Source organism: Macaca mulatta, chromosome 4, assembly GCF_049350105.2.
Source record: "Macaca mulatta isolate MMU2019108-1 chromosome 4, T2T-MMU8v2.0, whole genome shotgun sequence".
In the NCBI taxonomy this organism is placed as follows: domain Eukaryota; kingdom Metazoa; phylum Chordata; class Mammalia; order Primates; family Cercopithecidae; genus Macaca; species Macaca mulatta.
In genome coordinates, this window is record NC_133409.1 from 49,463,054 (window position 1) to 49,478,959 (window position 15,906).

The 15,906-nt window shown below is 42.3% G+C and overlaps 1 protein-coding gene and 1 non-coding gene across 3 annotated transcripts; one reads left to right on the forward strand and one right to left on the reverse strand.

The window, feature by feature from the left end:
- Positions 1-11,570: 11,570 nt before the first annotated feature.
- LOC144340292 (uncharacterized) lies at positions 11,571-15,644 on the reverse strand. 2 transcript variants are annotated; one of them, XR_013416231.1, is made up of 3 exons: positions 15,202-15,644; positions 13,769-14,720; positions 11,571-12,209 (listed from the first exon to the last, which is right to left on the reverse strand). XR_013416231.1 is itself a non-coding variant. In XM_077999491.1 (2 exons), the coding sequence occupies exons 1-2, from the start codon at positions 15,497-15,499 to the stop codon at positions 14,638-14,640; spliced, it is 381 nt and encodes a 126-aa protein (XP_077855617.1). In that variant the 5' UTR covers positions 15,500-15,644; the 3' UTR covers positions 12,926-14,637. The 2 variants fall into 2 exon arrangements, 1 of the variants encoding a protein (XP_077855617.1); XM_077999491.1 differs by lacking the exon at positions 11,571-12,209 and having other exon boundaries at positions 12,926-14,720.
- Positions 15,506-15,588, forward strand: TRNAL-UAA (transfer RNA leucine (anticodon UAA)). Its single transcript has one exon. It is a non-coding gene; the product is annotated as a tRNA-Leu (tRNA).
- Positions 15,645-15,906: the final 262 nt, after the last annotated feature.

Consider the following 15,906-nt stretch of genomic DNA (forward strand, 5'->3'; position numbering starts at 1 on the left):
GCGCGGTGCAGCCTGAGCAGTGCTAGGGTGGAGAGGGGAGTGGGTGGGGGGGAAAAAATATAAAATTATATTTTATGAAAAATATAATTATGGATTAAAAACAGAAATTCTAAGCTGAACTAGGAATAAATATAATTTCAAAAGGATGTGAAAGTATTATTTTTAACAGAAATATAAATAAAGACAAAGTAGGAAAAACAAAATAGAGGCAGAATACTTAAAGAATAAACAAGTAGGCCGGGCGCGGTGGCTCAAGCCTGTAATCCCAGCACTTTGGGAGGCCGAGACGGGCGGATCACGAGGTAAGGAGATCGAGACCATCCTGGGTAACACAGTGAAACCCCGTCTCTACTAAAAATACAAAAACTTAGCCGGGCGAGGTGGCGGGCGCCTGTAGTCCCAGCTACTCGGGAGGCTGAGGCAGGAGAATGGCGTGAACCCGGGAGGCGGAGCTTGCAGTGAGCTGAGATCCGGCCACTGCACTCCAGCCTGGGTGACAGAGCGAGACTCCGTCTCAAAAAAAAAAAAAAAAAAAAAAAAAGAATAGACAAGTAAAATTGAAATGGGGAAATTAGATAAAATAAATGAAATAAGATAATATATGTAAAGTGCTTCTCACAGTAAAGTGATGTTGAGATGTTGCTCTATAAAACAACACTTATCTTTTATAAAATTTGAAAATAAAAGATGAGGGGATAATGGGGGGAGGAAGGAGTAAAGAGTCCTAGTGAAAGCAAACGAGGAGTCTTTGGCAAAATTTTCACTTAGCTTTCTCTAGAGTTAGGGACTGGATAGCTGGGAGATAGCAAGCGCAGAGGAATACAAGGTCTCTATCCCCTCTGTCCTCGTCCCATATCCCCAGTAATCTTGCATCTCTTTATGGTATCCATCAGAGGGGACCCAGAGCTGTCTGAAAGAGCCTCACCACAAACTGGATTCGTTGACTTCACACCTGTCGAGCCACCAACTCTTTTCTTTGGGATCCATAAGAATAGCTCATGTAGGGATCCAGAAGTGCATTGAAAGTATTTGGTAGTCCTCAGTGTAAGCACAGATGGCTTCCTATTCTCATCCTTGGATGCAAAAATATGTCCGAGTAGTAATGGTAGTTAGTGATAATATTCTGAAGATCTATGAGATGGCCATATTTCTTCATAATCTGTTTAAAGAATGGATTTAAAAGTCACCTGGAAGTGGAAGCATTTAACTAATGTTTAAATAAAGTTGTATTAGAATGTTGCTAGGAAGTGAGAGATTTATGGTAAAGTGAAAGTGAAGGTTCTATCAAGGACAAGAACACAATTTAGGAAAAGGAAGTATTAAGGTTCACACAATAATTTATATATATATATTTGCACATACAAAATCTATATATGTATAAATATATTTCATATATAACCCCCCAACACAAGACAGCAAGTTCACCCTCTGGAGATAGGCTTACTTATAAAATAGAGATAAATATTAAGAAATCAAGCCAATAACAGGCGCTTAGTCAAGGAAGCAACTTCTAGGGAATACTTTAGATCTCTTCACTGGTCTACATATACTTGTATGAAGATTCAGCTAGGAATGCCTTTGACAGAAACTGTACTGTGATCACAGTGACCCTAAAACTTGAGCATGCTTCAGTATCACTGGACTCTGAGATGAAGATTCAGACATTGGGGTGGGGTCAGAGAATGTGCATTTCCAACAAGTTCCCAGATAATCTTCGTGCTGTTGGTCAGAGGACTACACTTTGAGAGCCACAGGCTTATATTTAAAAGCATTTTCTTGTACAATTTTCTTGTACAACAAAAGATTGGAGGTAGGTGGTTTCTGGTTGGCTATGGCTCCATAAGGTCTTTAAAGGCAAAATCCCTTTCTAATTTACTGTTCTGACATCTCTGGGTATTAGCACCTTATCCGTAGAAATGCGACCTCCCTGCCCCCCATCCTGGCCCTGTGGTCACAGCATTGCCAACACAGTTCCAGGGCTTCCATCTTCACATTGTCAGATCCAAGAGAAGTTCCTCTTCAAAAGTTTAGTTTGTTTAGTTTCCTTATTCTCTACTTTCAAGGTCCAGCTTCTTTATCCTTTGTGCCTCCCTGCACCTGGTTCCAGTAAACAACTCTCCCACCGGTCCTTATCTACAGAGCCCACATCTGCTATTCACTCTGTAATTTGTCCCTCCCACTGTAACAGTTCTTCCCGCCAAAGCTGTCTTTCAAGTTAACCAATTGGGTTCAGTTTAGATTGTGTTGTCCAACGCCAGCCAACAGGGACAGGACACAGTAGTAGGGACAAGCTGCGTTAGGAATAAAAACTCTTTCCCTCCTTTATTCAGTGTGCTCTCATGGCAACTGCAAGAAGCACCCTTCTGCAGAAGTAAATTTGCCTTGCTGAGAAATCTTTTGTTTGAGTGCTCATTTTCTTTGTGACTCCAAGCGTTGCTTCCAACAACATGATCCCATTCAAGGCAGGAAGAAAAAGGGAAGGAATAGCAAGCACAAGACTTTTACTTCCCAAGACTCTGTTTTTCAAATCAAAACTCTGTTTTTCAAAAAAGAAAATCCTTTCCAGAACTTCCAACCAGCTTTCTTTTATCTCTCATTGGCCAGAACTGGATCACACACCACTCTGCTACTGTCTTCCAACCAATTACTGTATTGACCAAAGGGATGAGATGACAATTACTGGCTTACACTAATAAGGATTCATTCCTTGGGGCTGGAGAATAAGTCTACCTTCTCTGAAATTAAGGTGTCTCTGCCCACTGCCTGAATAAAATAAGATTTCCTTTATCAGGGAGAAAGGTGAGGAATGGCTGTTGGATAAGCAACAAACAATGGCTACCAAAAGAGCCCACCTCATGCTGTAGCAGTGAAACAGCAAAAGAGCTGACATAACTACTCCATTTTTGTTTAAGAGGGCTTTGCCCATTCTTACACATAGGCTAGGATAATTTTAGAGCAGTGAGACAATATGCAAAAACAACCAGTAAAGTCTAGGGTTAAAGGGGAAGTAAATATGGTTTGTTTAAGATTTATTATTTATTTTTAACTTTTAAGTTCAGGCTTATATGTATAGGTTTGTTATACAGATAAACCTGTGTTATGGGGGTTTGTTGTACAGATTATTTTGTCACCCAGGTATTAAACCTAATATCCATTAGTTGTTTTTTCCTTATCCTCTCCCTCCTCCCACCCTTATCCCTCAAGTAGACATATTGTTGCCTTCTTTGTGTTCATGATTTCTCATAATTTAGCTACCACTTATAAATAAGAACATGGAGTATTTGGTTTTCTGTTCTTGCTTTAGTTTTCTAAGGATAATGACCTCCAGCTCCAGCCACATTCCCACAAAACACATAACTTCATTCTTTTTTATGACTGCTTAGTATTCCATGGTGTGTATGTACCACATTTTCTTTATCCAGTCTACCACTGATGGGTGTTTAGGTTGATTCCATGTCTTTGCTATAGTGAATAATGCTGCAGTGAACATGCATATGTCTTTATGGTAAAATTATTTATAATCCTCTGGGTATATATGCCCAGTAATGGAATTGCTGGACTGAATGGTAGTTCTGCTTTTAGCTCTTTGAGGAATCACCATACTGCTTTCCACAATGGCGGAACTAATTTACATTCTCACCAACAGTGTATAAGCATTCCTTTTTCTCTGCAACCTCACCAACATCTGTTATTTTTTGACTTTTTATTAGTAGCCATTCTGACAGGTGTAAGATGGTATCTCATTGCAGTTTTGATTTGCATTTCTTTAATGATCAGTGATGTCGAGCTTTTTGTCATATGTTTGTTGGTCACAGGTATGTCTTCTTTCGAAAAGTATCTCTTCATGTTCTTTTGCCCACTTTTTAATGGGGTTGTTTTTTCTTGTAAATTTGTTTAAATTTCTTAGAGATGCTGAATACTAGACCTTTGTCAGATGCATAGTTTGCAAAATTTTTCTCCCATTCTATAGGTTATCTATTTACTCTGTTAATGGTTTCATTTGCTGTGCAGAAACTCTTTAATTAGATCCCATTTGTCAATTTTTGCTTTTGTTGCAATTGCTTTTGGCATCTCCATCATGGAATCTTTGCCTGTTCCTATGCCCAGAATGGTATTGCTTAGGTTGTCTTCCAGAGTTTTTGTAGATTTGGGTTTTACCTTTAAGTTTTTAATCCATCTGGAGTTGATTTTTGTATGTGGTATAAGGGAGGGGTCCAGTTTCAGTCTTCTATATATGGCTAGCCAGTTATCCCAGCACCATTTATTGAATACAGAATCCTTTCCCCATTGCTTGTTTTTGTCGGCTTTGTTAAAGACCAGGTAGTTGTAGGTGTGCAGCCTTATTTCTGGGCTCTCTATTCTGTTCCATTGGTGTATGTTTTTGTTTTTGTACAAGTACCACACTGTTTTGGTTACTGTAGCCCTATAGATAGTTTGAAGTTGGGTAGTGTGACACCTTCAGCTTTGTTCTGTCTGCTTAGGGTTGCCTTGGCTATTTGGGCTCTTTTTTGGTTCCATATGAATTTTAAAATAGTTTTTTTTTTCTTGTTCTATGGAAAATATTATTGGTAATTTGATAGGAATAGTACTTAATGTGTAAATTGCTTTGGGCAGTATGGCCATTTTAATGATATTGATTCTTCCTATCCATGAGCATGGAGTATTTTTCCATTTGTTCGTGTCATCTCTGATTTCTTTGAGCAGTGTTCTGTAGTTCTCATTGTAGAGATCTTTCACCTTCTGGTTAGCTATATTCCTAGGCATTTTATTCTTTTTGTGGCAATTGTGAACGGGATTGCATTCGTGATTTGGCTCTCGGCTTGATTGTTCATGTACAGGAATGCTAGTGATTTTTGTACTTTGATTTTGTATTCTGAGACTTCACTGAAGTTGATAATCAGTTTAAAGAGCTTTTGGCCTGAGACTGGGCTTTTCTAGATATAGAATCATGTTATCTGCAAACAGGTATAGTTTGACTCCCTCTCTTCTTATTTGGATGTCCTCTATTTCTTTCTCTTTCCGGATTGCTCTGGCCATAACCTCCAATACTATGTTTAATAGGAGTGGTGAGAGAGGAGGACATCCTTGTCTTGTGCTAGTTTTCAAGGAGAATGCTTCCAGCTTTTGCCCATTCAGTATGATGTTGGCTGTGGGTTTGTCACAGGTGGCTCTTAATATTTTGTGGCATGTTCTTTCAACACCTAGTTTGTTGAGAGTTTTTAACATAAAGGGGAGTTGAATTTTATTGAAAGCCTTTTCTGCAAATATGGTATAATTATGTGGTTTTGTTTTTAGTTTTGTTTATGCAATGAATCACATTTATGGATTTGTGTATGTTGAATCAGTTTTGCGTCCCAGGGATTAAAGCCTACTTGATGGTAGTGGAGAATTTTTTTGATGTGCTGCTGGATTTGAGTTGCCAGTATTTTGTTGAGGATTTTACATCAATGGTAATCAAGGATATTGGCTTGAAGTTTCCTTTTTCTGTTGTGTCTCTGACAGCTTTTGGTATTAGGATGGTGCTGGCCTCATAGAATGAGTTTGGGAGGAGTCCTTCCTCCTCAGTTTTTCAGAATTGTTTGCATAGGAACGGTACCAGCTCTTCTTGGTACATCTGGTAGAATTTGGCTATGAATCTGTCTGGTCTTTGGCTTTTTTGGATTGGTAGACTATTTATTACTGATTCAATTTCAGAGTTCATTATTGGTCTGTTCAGGGATTCAATTTCTTCCTGGTTCAGTCTTGGGAGGGTGTATATGTCCAGGAGTTTATCCATTTCTTCTAGATTTTCCAGTTTGGGTCCAGAGAGGTGTTCATAATATTCTGTGATGGTTATATGTATTTCTGTGGGGTCAGTGGTAATCTCCCCTTTGTCATTTCTACTTGTGTTTATTTGGATAGTCTCTCTTTTCTTCTTTATTATTCTACCTAGCAGGCTAACCGTTTTATTATTTAAAAAACAAACAAACAAACAAACAAACAAAACTCCTGGATTCGTTGATCCTTTTAATGGATTTTTGTGTGACTCCTTCAGTTCAGTTCTGATTTTAGTTATTTCTTGTCTTCTACTAGTTGAGATTGGTTTGCTCTTGGTTCTCTAATTCTTTTCACTGTAATGTTAGGTTGTTAAATTGAGATCTTTCTGATGTGAGTGTTTGGTGCTGGAAATTTCCCTCTTAACACTGAAATAGCTGTGTCCCTGAGATTCTGGTGTGTTGTGTCTGTGTTCTTATGAGTTTCAAAAAGCTTCTTGATTTCTGCCTTAATTTCATTATTTACCAAGAAGTCATTCAGGAGCAAGTTATTCGATTTCCATATAAGTGTAGGATTTTAAGCATGCTTTTTAGTCTTGAATTCCATTTTTATAGTGCTGTGGTGCTGTGGTTGTTATGATTTCAGTTATTCTGCATTTGCTAAGGAGTGTTTTATGTTCAATCATGTGGTTGATTTTAGAGTATTGCCATGTGGCAATGAGAAGAATGTATATTCTGTTGTTTTGGGGTGGAAAGTTCTGTAGATGTCAGTCAGGTCCATTTGTTCCAGTGCTGAGTTTAGGTCCTGAATATTTTTGTTAATTTTCTGTCTCAAAGATCTGTCTAATATTGTCAGTGGGGTGTTAAATTCTCCCACTAGTATTGTGTGGGGACCTAAGTCTCTTCAAAGGTCTCTAAGAACTTGCTTTACGAATCTGTGCACTCCTGTGTTGGGTGCATATTTAGGATAGTTAGGTCTTTTTGTTAAATTAAACCCTTTACCATTATGTAATGTCCTTCTTTTTTCTTTTCTTTTTTTTTTTTTTTTTGTTGTTGGTTTAAAGTCTGTTTTGTCTGAGATTAGGATTGCAATGTCTGCTTCTCTCTGTTTTCCATTTTCTTGGTAGATTTTTATCCATTCCTTTATTTTGAGCCTATGTATGTCACTGCATGTGAGATGAGTCTCTTGAAGACAGCATACTATTGGGTCTTGCTTCGTTATCCAGCTTGCCACTCTGTGCAATCAACATTTAGCCCATTTACATTCAAGGTTAGTGTTGAAATTTGTGAATTTGATTCTGTCATCATTATATTAGCTGGTTATTAGGCAGACTTGTGTGGTTGCTTTATAGTGTCACTGGTCTGTGTACCTCAGTATGTTTTTGTAGTGGCTGTTAATGGTCTTTCTTTTCCATGTTTAGTGCTTCCTTCAGGAGCCCTTGTAAGGCAGGTCTAGTGGTAACGAATTCCCTGGCACTTGCTTATTTGAAAAGGATCTTATTTCTCCTTTTCTTATGAAGCTTACTTTAGCCACATAGGAAATTATCTGTTGGAATTTCTTTAAGAATCTTAAATATTGGCCCCCAACCTCTTTTGGCTTACAGGGTTTCTGCTAAGAAGTTCACTGTTAGTCTGATGGGCTTCCCTTTGTAGGTGTCCTGACCTCTCTCTCTAGCTGCCTTTAACATTTTTCCTTTCATTTCATCCTTAGAGAATCTGATGATTATGTGTCTTGAAGGTGATCTTCTTGTGAATTATCTTACTGGAGTTCTCTTCATTTCCTGAATTTGAATATTGGCCTCTCTAGCTAAGTAGGGGAATTTCTCATGAATGACATCCTGAAATATGTTTTCCAGTTTGCTTCCATTCTCCTCATCTCTTTCAGGGACACCAATAAGTCATAGATTTGATCTTTTTACATAATCCCATATATCTCAGAAGTTTTGTTCATTCCTTTTCCTTCTTTTTTATCTTTTCTTGTCTGACTGTCTTATTTCAGAAAGCTATTCATTGAGCTCTGAGATTCTTTCCACAGCTTGGTCTATTCTGCTTTTAATATTTGTGGTTGCATTATGAAATTCTTGTAGTGTGTGTTTTAGCTCTATCAGGTTGGCTACATTGTTTTCTACACTGGTTATTTCATCTGTCAGCTCCTGCATTGTTTTATCATGATTCTGAGTATCCATGGATTGGTTTCCAATGTACTCCTTCATCTCAATGATCTTCATTCCTATCCATGTTCTGAAATCTATTTCTGTCATTTCAGCCATCTCAGCCTGGTTCAGAGCCCTTCCTGGCAATGTAGTGAGGTTGTTTAGAGGAATGAAAGCAGTCTGACTTTTTGAGTTGTCACTGGTTCTTTCTCATCTTGCTAGGCTAATGTTCCTTCAATTTTTGAAGCTGCTGTTCTTTGGATGGGCTTTTTTCCTTTTATCCTATTTTTTTGAGGCTCTTAAGGGTTTTATTGTGAAGGAAGGTGAGTTCAGCCAACTGGCTTCATTTCTGGAAGATTTTAGGGGGCCAAAGCTCAGTTCCCAACTCCTGGACTGTATGCTCTAACTCTAGGGGACAGCCTCAACTTTGTAATCTGTCTCCTCGAGGTTAGGAATCCACTGTGCTGGGGGGCTGATATGCTCCCAGGTAGCTGTTCACTACACTGCAATGGGTGGTGTTACCCAAAGCGTTTTCAGGATGGTGACAGCAGGATTGTCCTCGTTCTCACATGCAAGCAGCAGTGGCAGTATGGTGGGGTGGGGTGCATGCTTGTTGGCTGCAGCAGGGTGCTAGTGGATGCCAGGGTGCCTGCCTCCATGTAGGCATTCACAGCTGCAGTGGAAGAAGCACGGCTTGAGGAGGAGGAGGGCCCCACTGGCAACTGTGCATGCAGTTGTGCTGGTGGTGGTGTTAGCATGGGGTTTGGGTGCTGATCAGCACAGGTCTGAGTATGCCATCTGTGCACATTCGTGCAGGTGGAGATGGCTGGGGAGGGCCTGCTGTTCTCTGTGCCTACTCTCACTCCAGTGGCAGTGTTGATGCAGGGGCAAGGCATTGGCAGGGACAGGGCTAGTGTGCTCTATGCCCACCAAGGCTCTGACTGCAATGGCAGTATGGTGGGGGAGGGAGGCTGGTGGGGTCAAATGCACTCCTGCCAGCAGCAGTGGTGAAGCAGGGTGCATGTGTACACACATGCTGGTGGGGCAAGGAAAGCAAAATCTGCTAATGTGCATACATGCTGACAAAGCAATGGGGGGGGGGGTGGCCATGGGCTCCGGGGAAGCTACATTGCAGGGAGGGAGTGGATAGACTGGTGTGTGACCATGGAGACCACCCCACTGCAGCTCTCCACTAGTCAAGTATGGTCCACCAGTGCAGAAGCTATAGGGTGGGCCCCCAGGGCACCCAAGGCTGCCCTGCAAGCAGACACTGCCAGGTTGGGGTCCCAGAAGGGGCCAGAAGACCAAGGATTACTCAGGTCAGACCAGTCCAGTCTAATGGGCAAGACCACCCTGCAGAGTTCAGGTCTGACAGTTCCCCTGGGACTAAAGTCTCCTGTGGGAGCTAGTGTGCCAGTTATCCTGGTTCCTCCACTCCTTGGTGGCAGCTTTTCCACCTGGTTGTGTCTAGTTGGTCCTTGTTAAAGATTTGTAGAAGCATAATGACCAAGGACAAATATTTCCCAACCTCCTCAGACCCTCCCTGCCACCTAGGTGTCTTCAGTCACCGGTTAACTCTTGATCTCAACTCCCTCCTCCTCCCTTTGCCCTTAACATAAAAAGAGCCTGAGATTTGTAATGACTTAAGATGGTATTTTAGAACGCCAGTTCACCATCTTCTTGGTTTTGCTGGTTTTCTGAATAAACCTGCTTTTCTTCCCATTAACCCTCATTTCTTGTTTCTGGCTTAAGTGGCAAACCTGGATTCTGTTACAATGCCAGGCAACCAGCGGAGATATTTTACACACATATTTCACTAATTCTCACAATATTTTTCTCAGGTAGGAGTTAGTATTCCCACTTTACAGATGAGACTTGAGGAAACTAATAAGTTGTCTATACAGCTAGGAAAGAATTATGATTTGAACTAGCTCTACTGACTTGACAGTTTAAACAATACATTTACATTACTGTGCACTACTGCCTTTTATCTATAGTTCAGAAAAATTATTGTTATAATGAAAACCCTCTATTAGGGAGAAAAGGCAAATTTATATCCTGCTTACCATGCAGGATATGTGTATACCATGCAAGATTTTATTTCATAAAAGTTTGAGACAAAAATTTGAATTCTACAAGTAAATAAAGAGAAAATTCTGTCACCAAAAAGAATATATTTCTAATGATAACACAAACCATAATTTCTATTACAGCAGGGACCCCTTATTCTTGAGGATACATTCCAAGACCCCCAGCAAATGCCTAAAACTGCAGATAGTACTGAATCTGATAGACACTATGATACTGTGATCTGACCACCAAGAGGATTACTAAGTGACTCACAGGCGAGAAGTATAGACAGAGTGGACATACTGGAAAAGAAATGATTCACATTCCATGTGTGAGATTTCATCACACTACTCAGAACGATACTCAATGGAAAACTTACAAATTGTTTGCTTTTGGAATTTTCTATTTAATATTTTCAAACCGCAGTTGACTGTGGGTAACTGAAATTGAGGAAAGCGAAACTGCAGCTAATGGGGCGCTGCTGTATAATAAGGCCAGGCAGAGTGAGAAGGATATTTCTAGAGTGTAATTTGGAGCTTCCTGAGTTTTGTACACTCACACTTGTAAGTGCAGCTTATTCTTACTCCTTTAACTTTACTACTGTGTGTGTGGTGGGAAGATAGAATTTATGGGGGCCTTGGAAGAGAGTTAGGCAGGGAAGAGCAGGCATGGGAAAAAGCAGAAGAGAGACAGAAAATGGTTTAGCGACTTCAAAAGACAAGGGACCCCAATTTAATATGACTTGGATTATAGGGGTTGTGAATAAGAGGTTTCACATTCTACTTTATTTCTATATTGTTTCGATGTCATACAACGTTTACAACTTGAATCTGTTTCGGTAAAGATGTTTTCATTCTGAAAAGATTAAGAGAGAGAAAGATAAGCGTAGAAGCTACATTTCAGAGGATTCTGGAAAAAAAACAGAAAGCAAATGAGTAGGCTTGGAAAGTACAGGCAATCTCTTTAAGAATTTGACAACAAATGCAAAAAGGAAAGTTGGATGTTATCAAGGTTAGCAGGATTACTCTTTCTTTTAAAATAGATGTGTAGAAACCCACGGATGCAAAGATGGGAACAATAAACAATGGGGTATTACAATGGAGCGTGAGAGAATGGGGAAAAGGGTAGAAAAACTATTAGGTACTAAGTTCCCTACTTGAGCAACAGGATTATTAGAGGCCCTAACCGCAGTATCATGTAATATATCCATGTAACAAACCTACACATGTACCCTCTGAATCTAAAATTCTTTTTAAAAAAAGAAAGAAAAATTTAAAATATATATAAACAGGCCATGTGTGGTGGCTCACGCCTGTAATACCAGCACTCTGGGAGGCCAAGGCGGTTGGATCACTTGAGGTCAGGAGTTTGAGGCCAGTCTGGTCAACATGGTGAAACCCAGTCTCTACCAAAAATCCAAAAATTAGCTGGGCGTGGTGATGTACGCCTGTAGTCCCAGCTATTTGGGAGGCTGAGGTGGGAGAATCGCTTGAACCTGGGAGGCAGAGGTTGCAGAGAGCCGAGATCGTGCCACTGCAGTCCAGCCTGGGCCACAGAGCGAGACTCTGTCTCTAAATAAATAAATAAATAAATAAATAAATAAAATATATATAAACAACTCTGAAAATAATAAAATAGATGTAAAGAAACAAAATATATGCCTGTGAGCACATCATCAGTGCTAGAGAAACTAACTTTGCCTAGTATTAGTGCTATAGTAGTAGCATTAGAATTAGTGTATTATAGTATTAGTAGAGTATTAATATTAATGTATTAGTGCTCATAGCTGTGTAAAAAATAGCACAACATTTAGCAGCCTAAAGCAACAAATATTCATTATCTCACTTGGTTTCTGAGGGTCACGAAATCAGGGCTTAGCTGGGTGGTTCTGGCTCAGGTTCTCTCCTGAGGTTGCAGTCAAGTTGCTGCCTCTTGTTACAGTCATCAGAAGGCTTGCCTGAGGTGGAAGATTCGTCTCCAGGCTCACTCATGCGAGACCTCAGGTCCTCGTGGTGGTTAGTAGAGGCTTCCGTTCAGAGCCTCCATGTGGGACATCACAGCTGGCATCCTCCAGAGTGAATGCTCCAAGAGAGGGCAACCACAGTGGTAGCAGTAGTGCCTTTTGATGATTTCATCTCTAAGGTTGCAGACCATCACTTTCATTTTATTCTATCCATTAGAAATGAGTCACTAAATTCAGCCCGCACTCAAGGGGAGGAAAGGTAGTCTTCCCCTGTTGAAGACAGAAGTATGAAAGCATTTATGGACATATTTTTAAAACCATCGCAGAATGTATGAAGAATATCATGGCTTAAATAAGCATACATACACACTGAAAACTAGTTTAAATAGCGTGGTACATTTCTCAGTAAGAAGTATGTTAAACGCAGTTTCTTGAACGTGAAGCCATTTTGATGTTACAAAATCTGTCCTAATATTGACATTTACTCTCCAATATTGTCAGTTATAACAAATGCCATGGCACAGTGCTTTTCACATTTTGTTCCAACACTCAAGTGGGTATTTGTGATGCCTTGTAGTTGCCAGCAAGTTCGGCAACTTTTCCTATGCTTGCAGAATTTCTTCCATTTTCAGGACTGCTTCCTGAGGCAGAAGCCAGAACTTTCTTTCCTATCCACCCTTGCAGCAAGCATCCAGGGATGGAACTTCTGCTCTTCCACGCAGACACTTCCATGTATGATGTAGATTTGGAAGACGGCAGTATGGCCTTGAGTCCAGTTTCTAGGAAGGATGGAGTAAATGACTCCAATGATGGAATCAGACCTTGGACTCTCTCCATCTCGGGGTTCTGCTTCCCCCTGTGCCGGCTTTTCCTCAGATCACCTGTCTCTACCAGTACTCCTAGTGCCTCATCACTGCACTCCCAGTTTATCATTCTCAGAATTTTCATTATCAATTGCTTCACTTAAACAAATGAACAAACAGTGGTGCAAATAATGGCTATTTTATTATTTCCACAGATGTTGTGAATCAGGAATTGGAAAAGGATACTATGGGGACAACTTGTCTACCTGCATACGTAATAATATGGGGTAATTAACTGGAAGGAATCAATGGCTGTGTGGGAGCAGTCACTTGATGGCTAGGGTCTGGAATCATCTGAAGGCTCATTCAGTCATATTTATAGCAGTTAATACTGCCTGTTGTTTGAGGGCAGTCACCTGAAACAACTACATGTGGCTACCTGGGCTTCCTCACAGCATGGTGGCTCGGTTCCAAGATCAAGGATCTCAAAAAAAAAAAAAAAAAAAAAAAACAAAGTGAAGTACAGTTACAGCAACTTTTATGACCTAGCCTCAGAAGTCACATAGTATCACTCCTCCATAGACACAAGCCCCTTTCCAGATTCAATGAATGAGAACATAGACGCCATCCCCCCACATTCCATCTATTAATGGGAGGGGTGTCAAAATAACACTGGAAGAAAAGCATTTGGAATGGGAGATACTATTATAGTTCTGCTGTGTGGCAGGTTGTATTTTTCCAAAGATGACCAAAGATAAACTAACTTGTACCAGGCCCATCCTTAAACAGCAGCCAGAAAATTTTAATACAATTTTGAGGCTTCAGAAGGTGCATTTCTAAGGGATACCCTACGACGCGGCTGTGTTACTCCAAACTATCTTATACTAGCGGCTTGTTGGAAGTTGAGTCTGGGGTTAACAAAAATGTCATTCAAATAACACTGTGGTTTGAATGCGTCCCTCACACACCTACTTTACAAGGTTGTTAAGAAATTTTTATTTATTTATTTTAGAGATGGAATCTCACCATGTTGCCCAGGCTGCAGTGCAGTGGCTATTCACAGGCACAATTTTGACACACACAGCCTTGAACTCCGAACTCAAGCGATCCTCTGGCCTCAGCCTCCCGAGTAGCTGGGACTACAGGAACGCAACACCACGCCCAGCTGAAATAAGATGATATATGTAAAGAGCTTAAAGCAATGCTTGTCACATAGTGACATGTTCTCAATCCATGTTGTTATTATCATTTCAGTGCCTTGAAATAAGCCATTTTTATGAAGTCTGTGGCCTCTGACAATTTGGCGCCATACAACGGAGATGGAGGGTGGCAGCTGGCACTCTGGTGACCCCATGTCATCACCACGTGGCTGCCCCTTGACCCTGGCAGAGTCTAAGTTCCCTTTCATCTCTCAGCATCCCAGGGCAAGGCCTGAGGAACTGCTCTTGCCTGAGCTCTTGTCGTGTACTCCGGAGGGCCGGGCCTGGCGCTTAGAAGGAGGGGTGCTATTGAGGTCAGGACATAGACGCAGGCTTCTGACAGCTTACAATGCTGTGTGGCAAAGTGTGAAAGTGGTGATTCTCCTGGTTACTATCCTGAGGCCCTCTCGCAGGGACAGTTCTATAGGAGTTGGCGGAAACTCCGTGAACCAGGGCAGCAGGCTCGTGACAGCCCTTGTTCCCAGGGATCACAGGAGTTCCAAGAAGAGGCAAGACAATTCTTACAATGTGACCCAGCAGGAGAGCCATTGGTGAGGTGTCGCACAGTGAGGTTGGTGTGTGCAGTCTCCAGGCTGATAGAAGTTCTTGATGAAGAAGTCGCTGTCTGCACCATATGAACAAGGGCGTGACCGGATAATCATGTGGCTGCCGGATCCCAGCTCAGCCACCAGGCCCCTACCACTCCACAACACAGAGCCTGGGCTCTTCGTTCTGTGGTCGATATGAGGTCCTGGGTAGCGGGGAATGCAGTGGAAGTCCTGGGAAAAGGGATAACAGGACGAACTGAAACTCATGTACACAGAAAGTAAGGAGAACACTGCAAAACAAGAAAAGGGAACAAAAATATCTCATTGCCTTGTAGGGTTGCGGGGGCAAAGAGGAGGCCACCGTACTGCATCCGAGGCGTGCAGTGGGGATGGGCCTGCAGGCACCAGGAAGGGCGACTGTGCCACGCTCCCCTGCATGTGGCGTGGCACAGGCGACACGCACATTTCTACAAAGCTTCCCTCCCGTGTGACTTGTGGCACATGCGAAGAAGAAAAGCGGCCCCTAGGGGCAGGAGTCCAGGAACTCTGCTGCTGTCCGGGCACCTCATTCCTTGAAGCCAACTCTGTTTAGAACAACACAAACTAAACGCCGCCCTGTGGGCCGCGTGCCTGCACCACCAGCCAGGGGCCTCCAGAACGCGCTCCCAGGAACCCAGAAGTTTGCTGGTGTGTGTTTGCGGCGCCCGCGCACCTCGAAACTGAAAGCGCAACTGGAGGGCCCGGAGTCTCCCCCCAGCCAAAGGCCCGCGAGCGCCGACGTCCCCGCCGAGAGCGCGCAGCTCCGCTGCAGTTGTCTTCACTGCCGCAGCGGGCCGGGGGCAACAGTGAGCTGCGGCGGCGAGAAACCGAAGTACCTGCGTGGCGGCCGCCCCAGCCCGGGATGGGAGAGCGGAGAGAGTGGCGGCGAAAACTCTCCACGTTCTGGAGGCAGGGTGCGGGCAGGAGGAGGTAGAGGACGCCTTGTAGGAAGAGCGAAAGTAACGTCGCATGCCTGTACCAGGATGGCCGAGTGGTTAAGGCGTTGGACTTAAGATCCAATGGACATATGTCCGCGTGGGTTCGAACCCCACTCCTGGTAGTTCGAGGTTTTTTTCTCTTAGATTATTTTATTATTTTAAAAATACGAATCTCACCGAACACAGCACGCATTGGACATTAGAATTCCGACTTCTGGCTGGGAGAGGCGCAACGCTCACACGCAAAGACCTGCTTCCCAAGAGACCGCGCAGGCGGCGGCCCGCGGAGCTCCGCTCACCTCCCCAACTGCAGGGCGGGAGGCGGCCGGGAGGGGGAGGGCTGTGACCTGGAGGGTATTTTTAAAACTGCCTCTGCAAAAAAGTAAAAAATGCATCTCTCTTTTTTTCTCTCTCTCTTCCTTTTTTTACCCCCGTCAATG

Coding starts and splice junctions, on each gene's coding strand:
- LOC144340292 (XM_077999491.1), bottom strand. CDS start 15,499: ATGCGACGTTACTTTCGCTCTTCCTACAAGGCGTCCTCTACCTCCTCC. Junction 14,721..15,201: donor GTTGCGCTTTCAGTTTCGAG/GTGCGCGGGCGC, acceptor CCCTTTTCCCAG/GACTTCCACTGCATTCCCCG.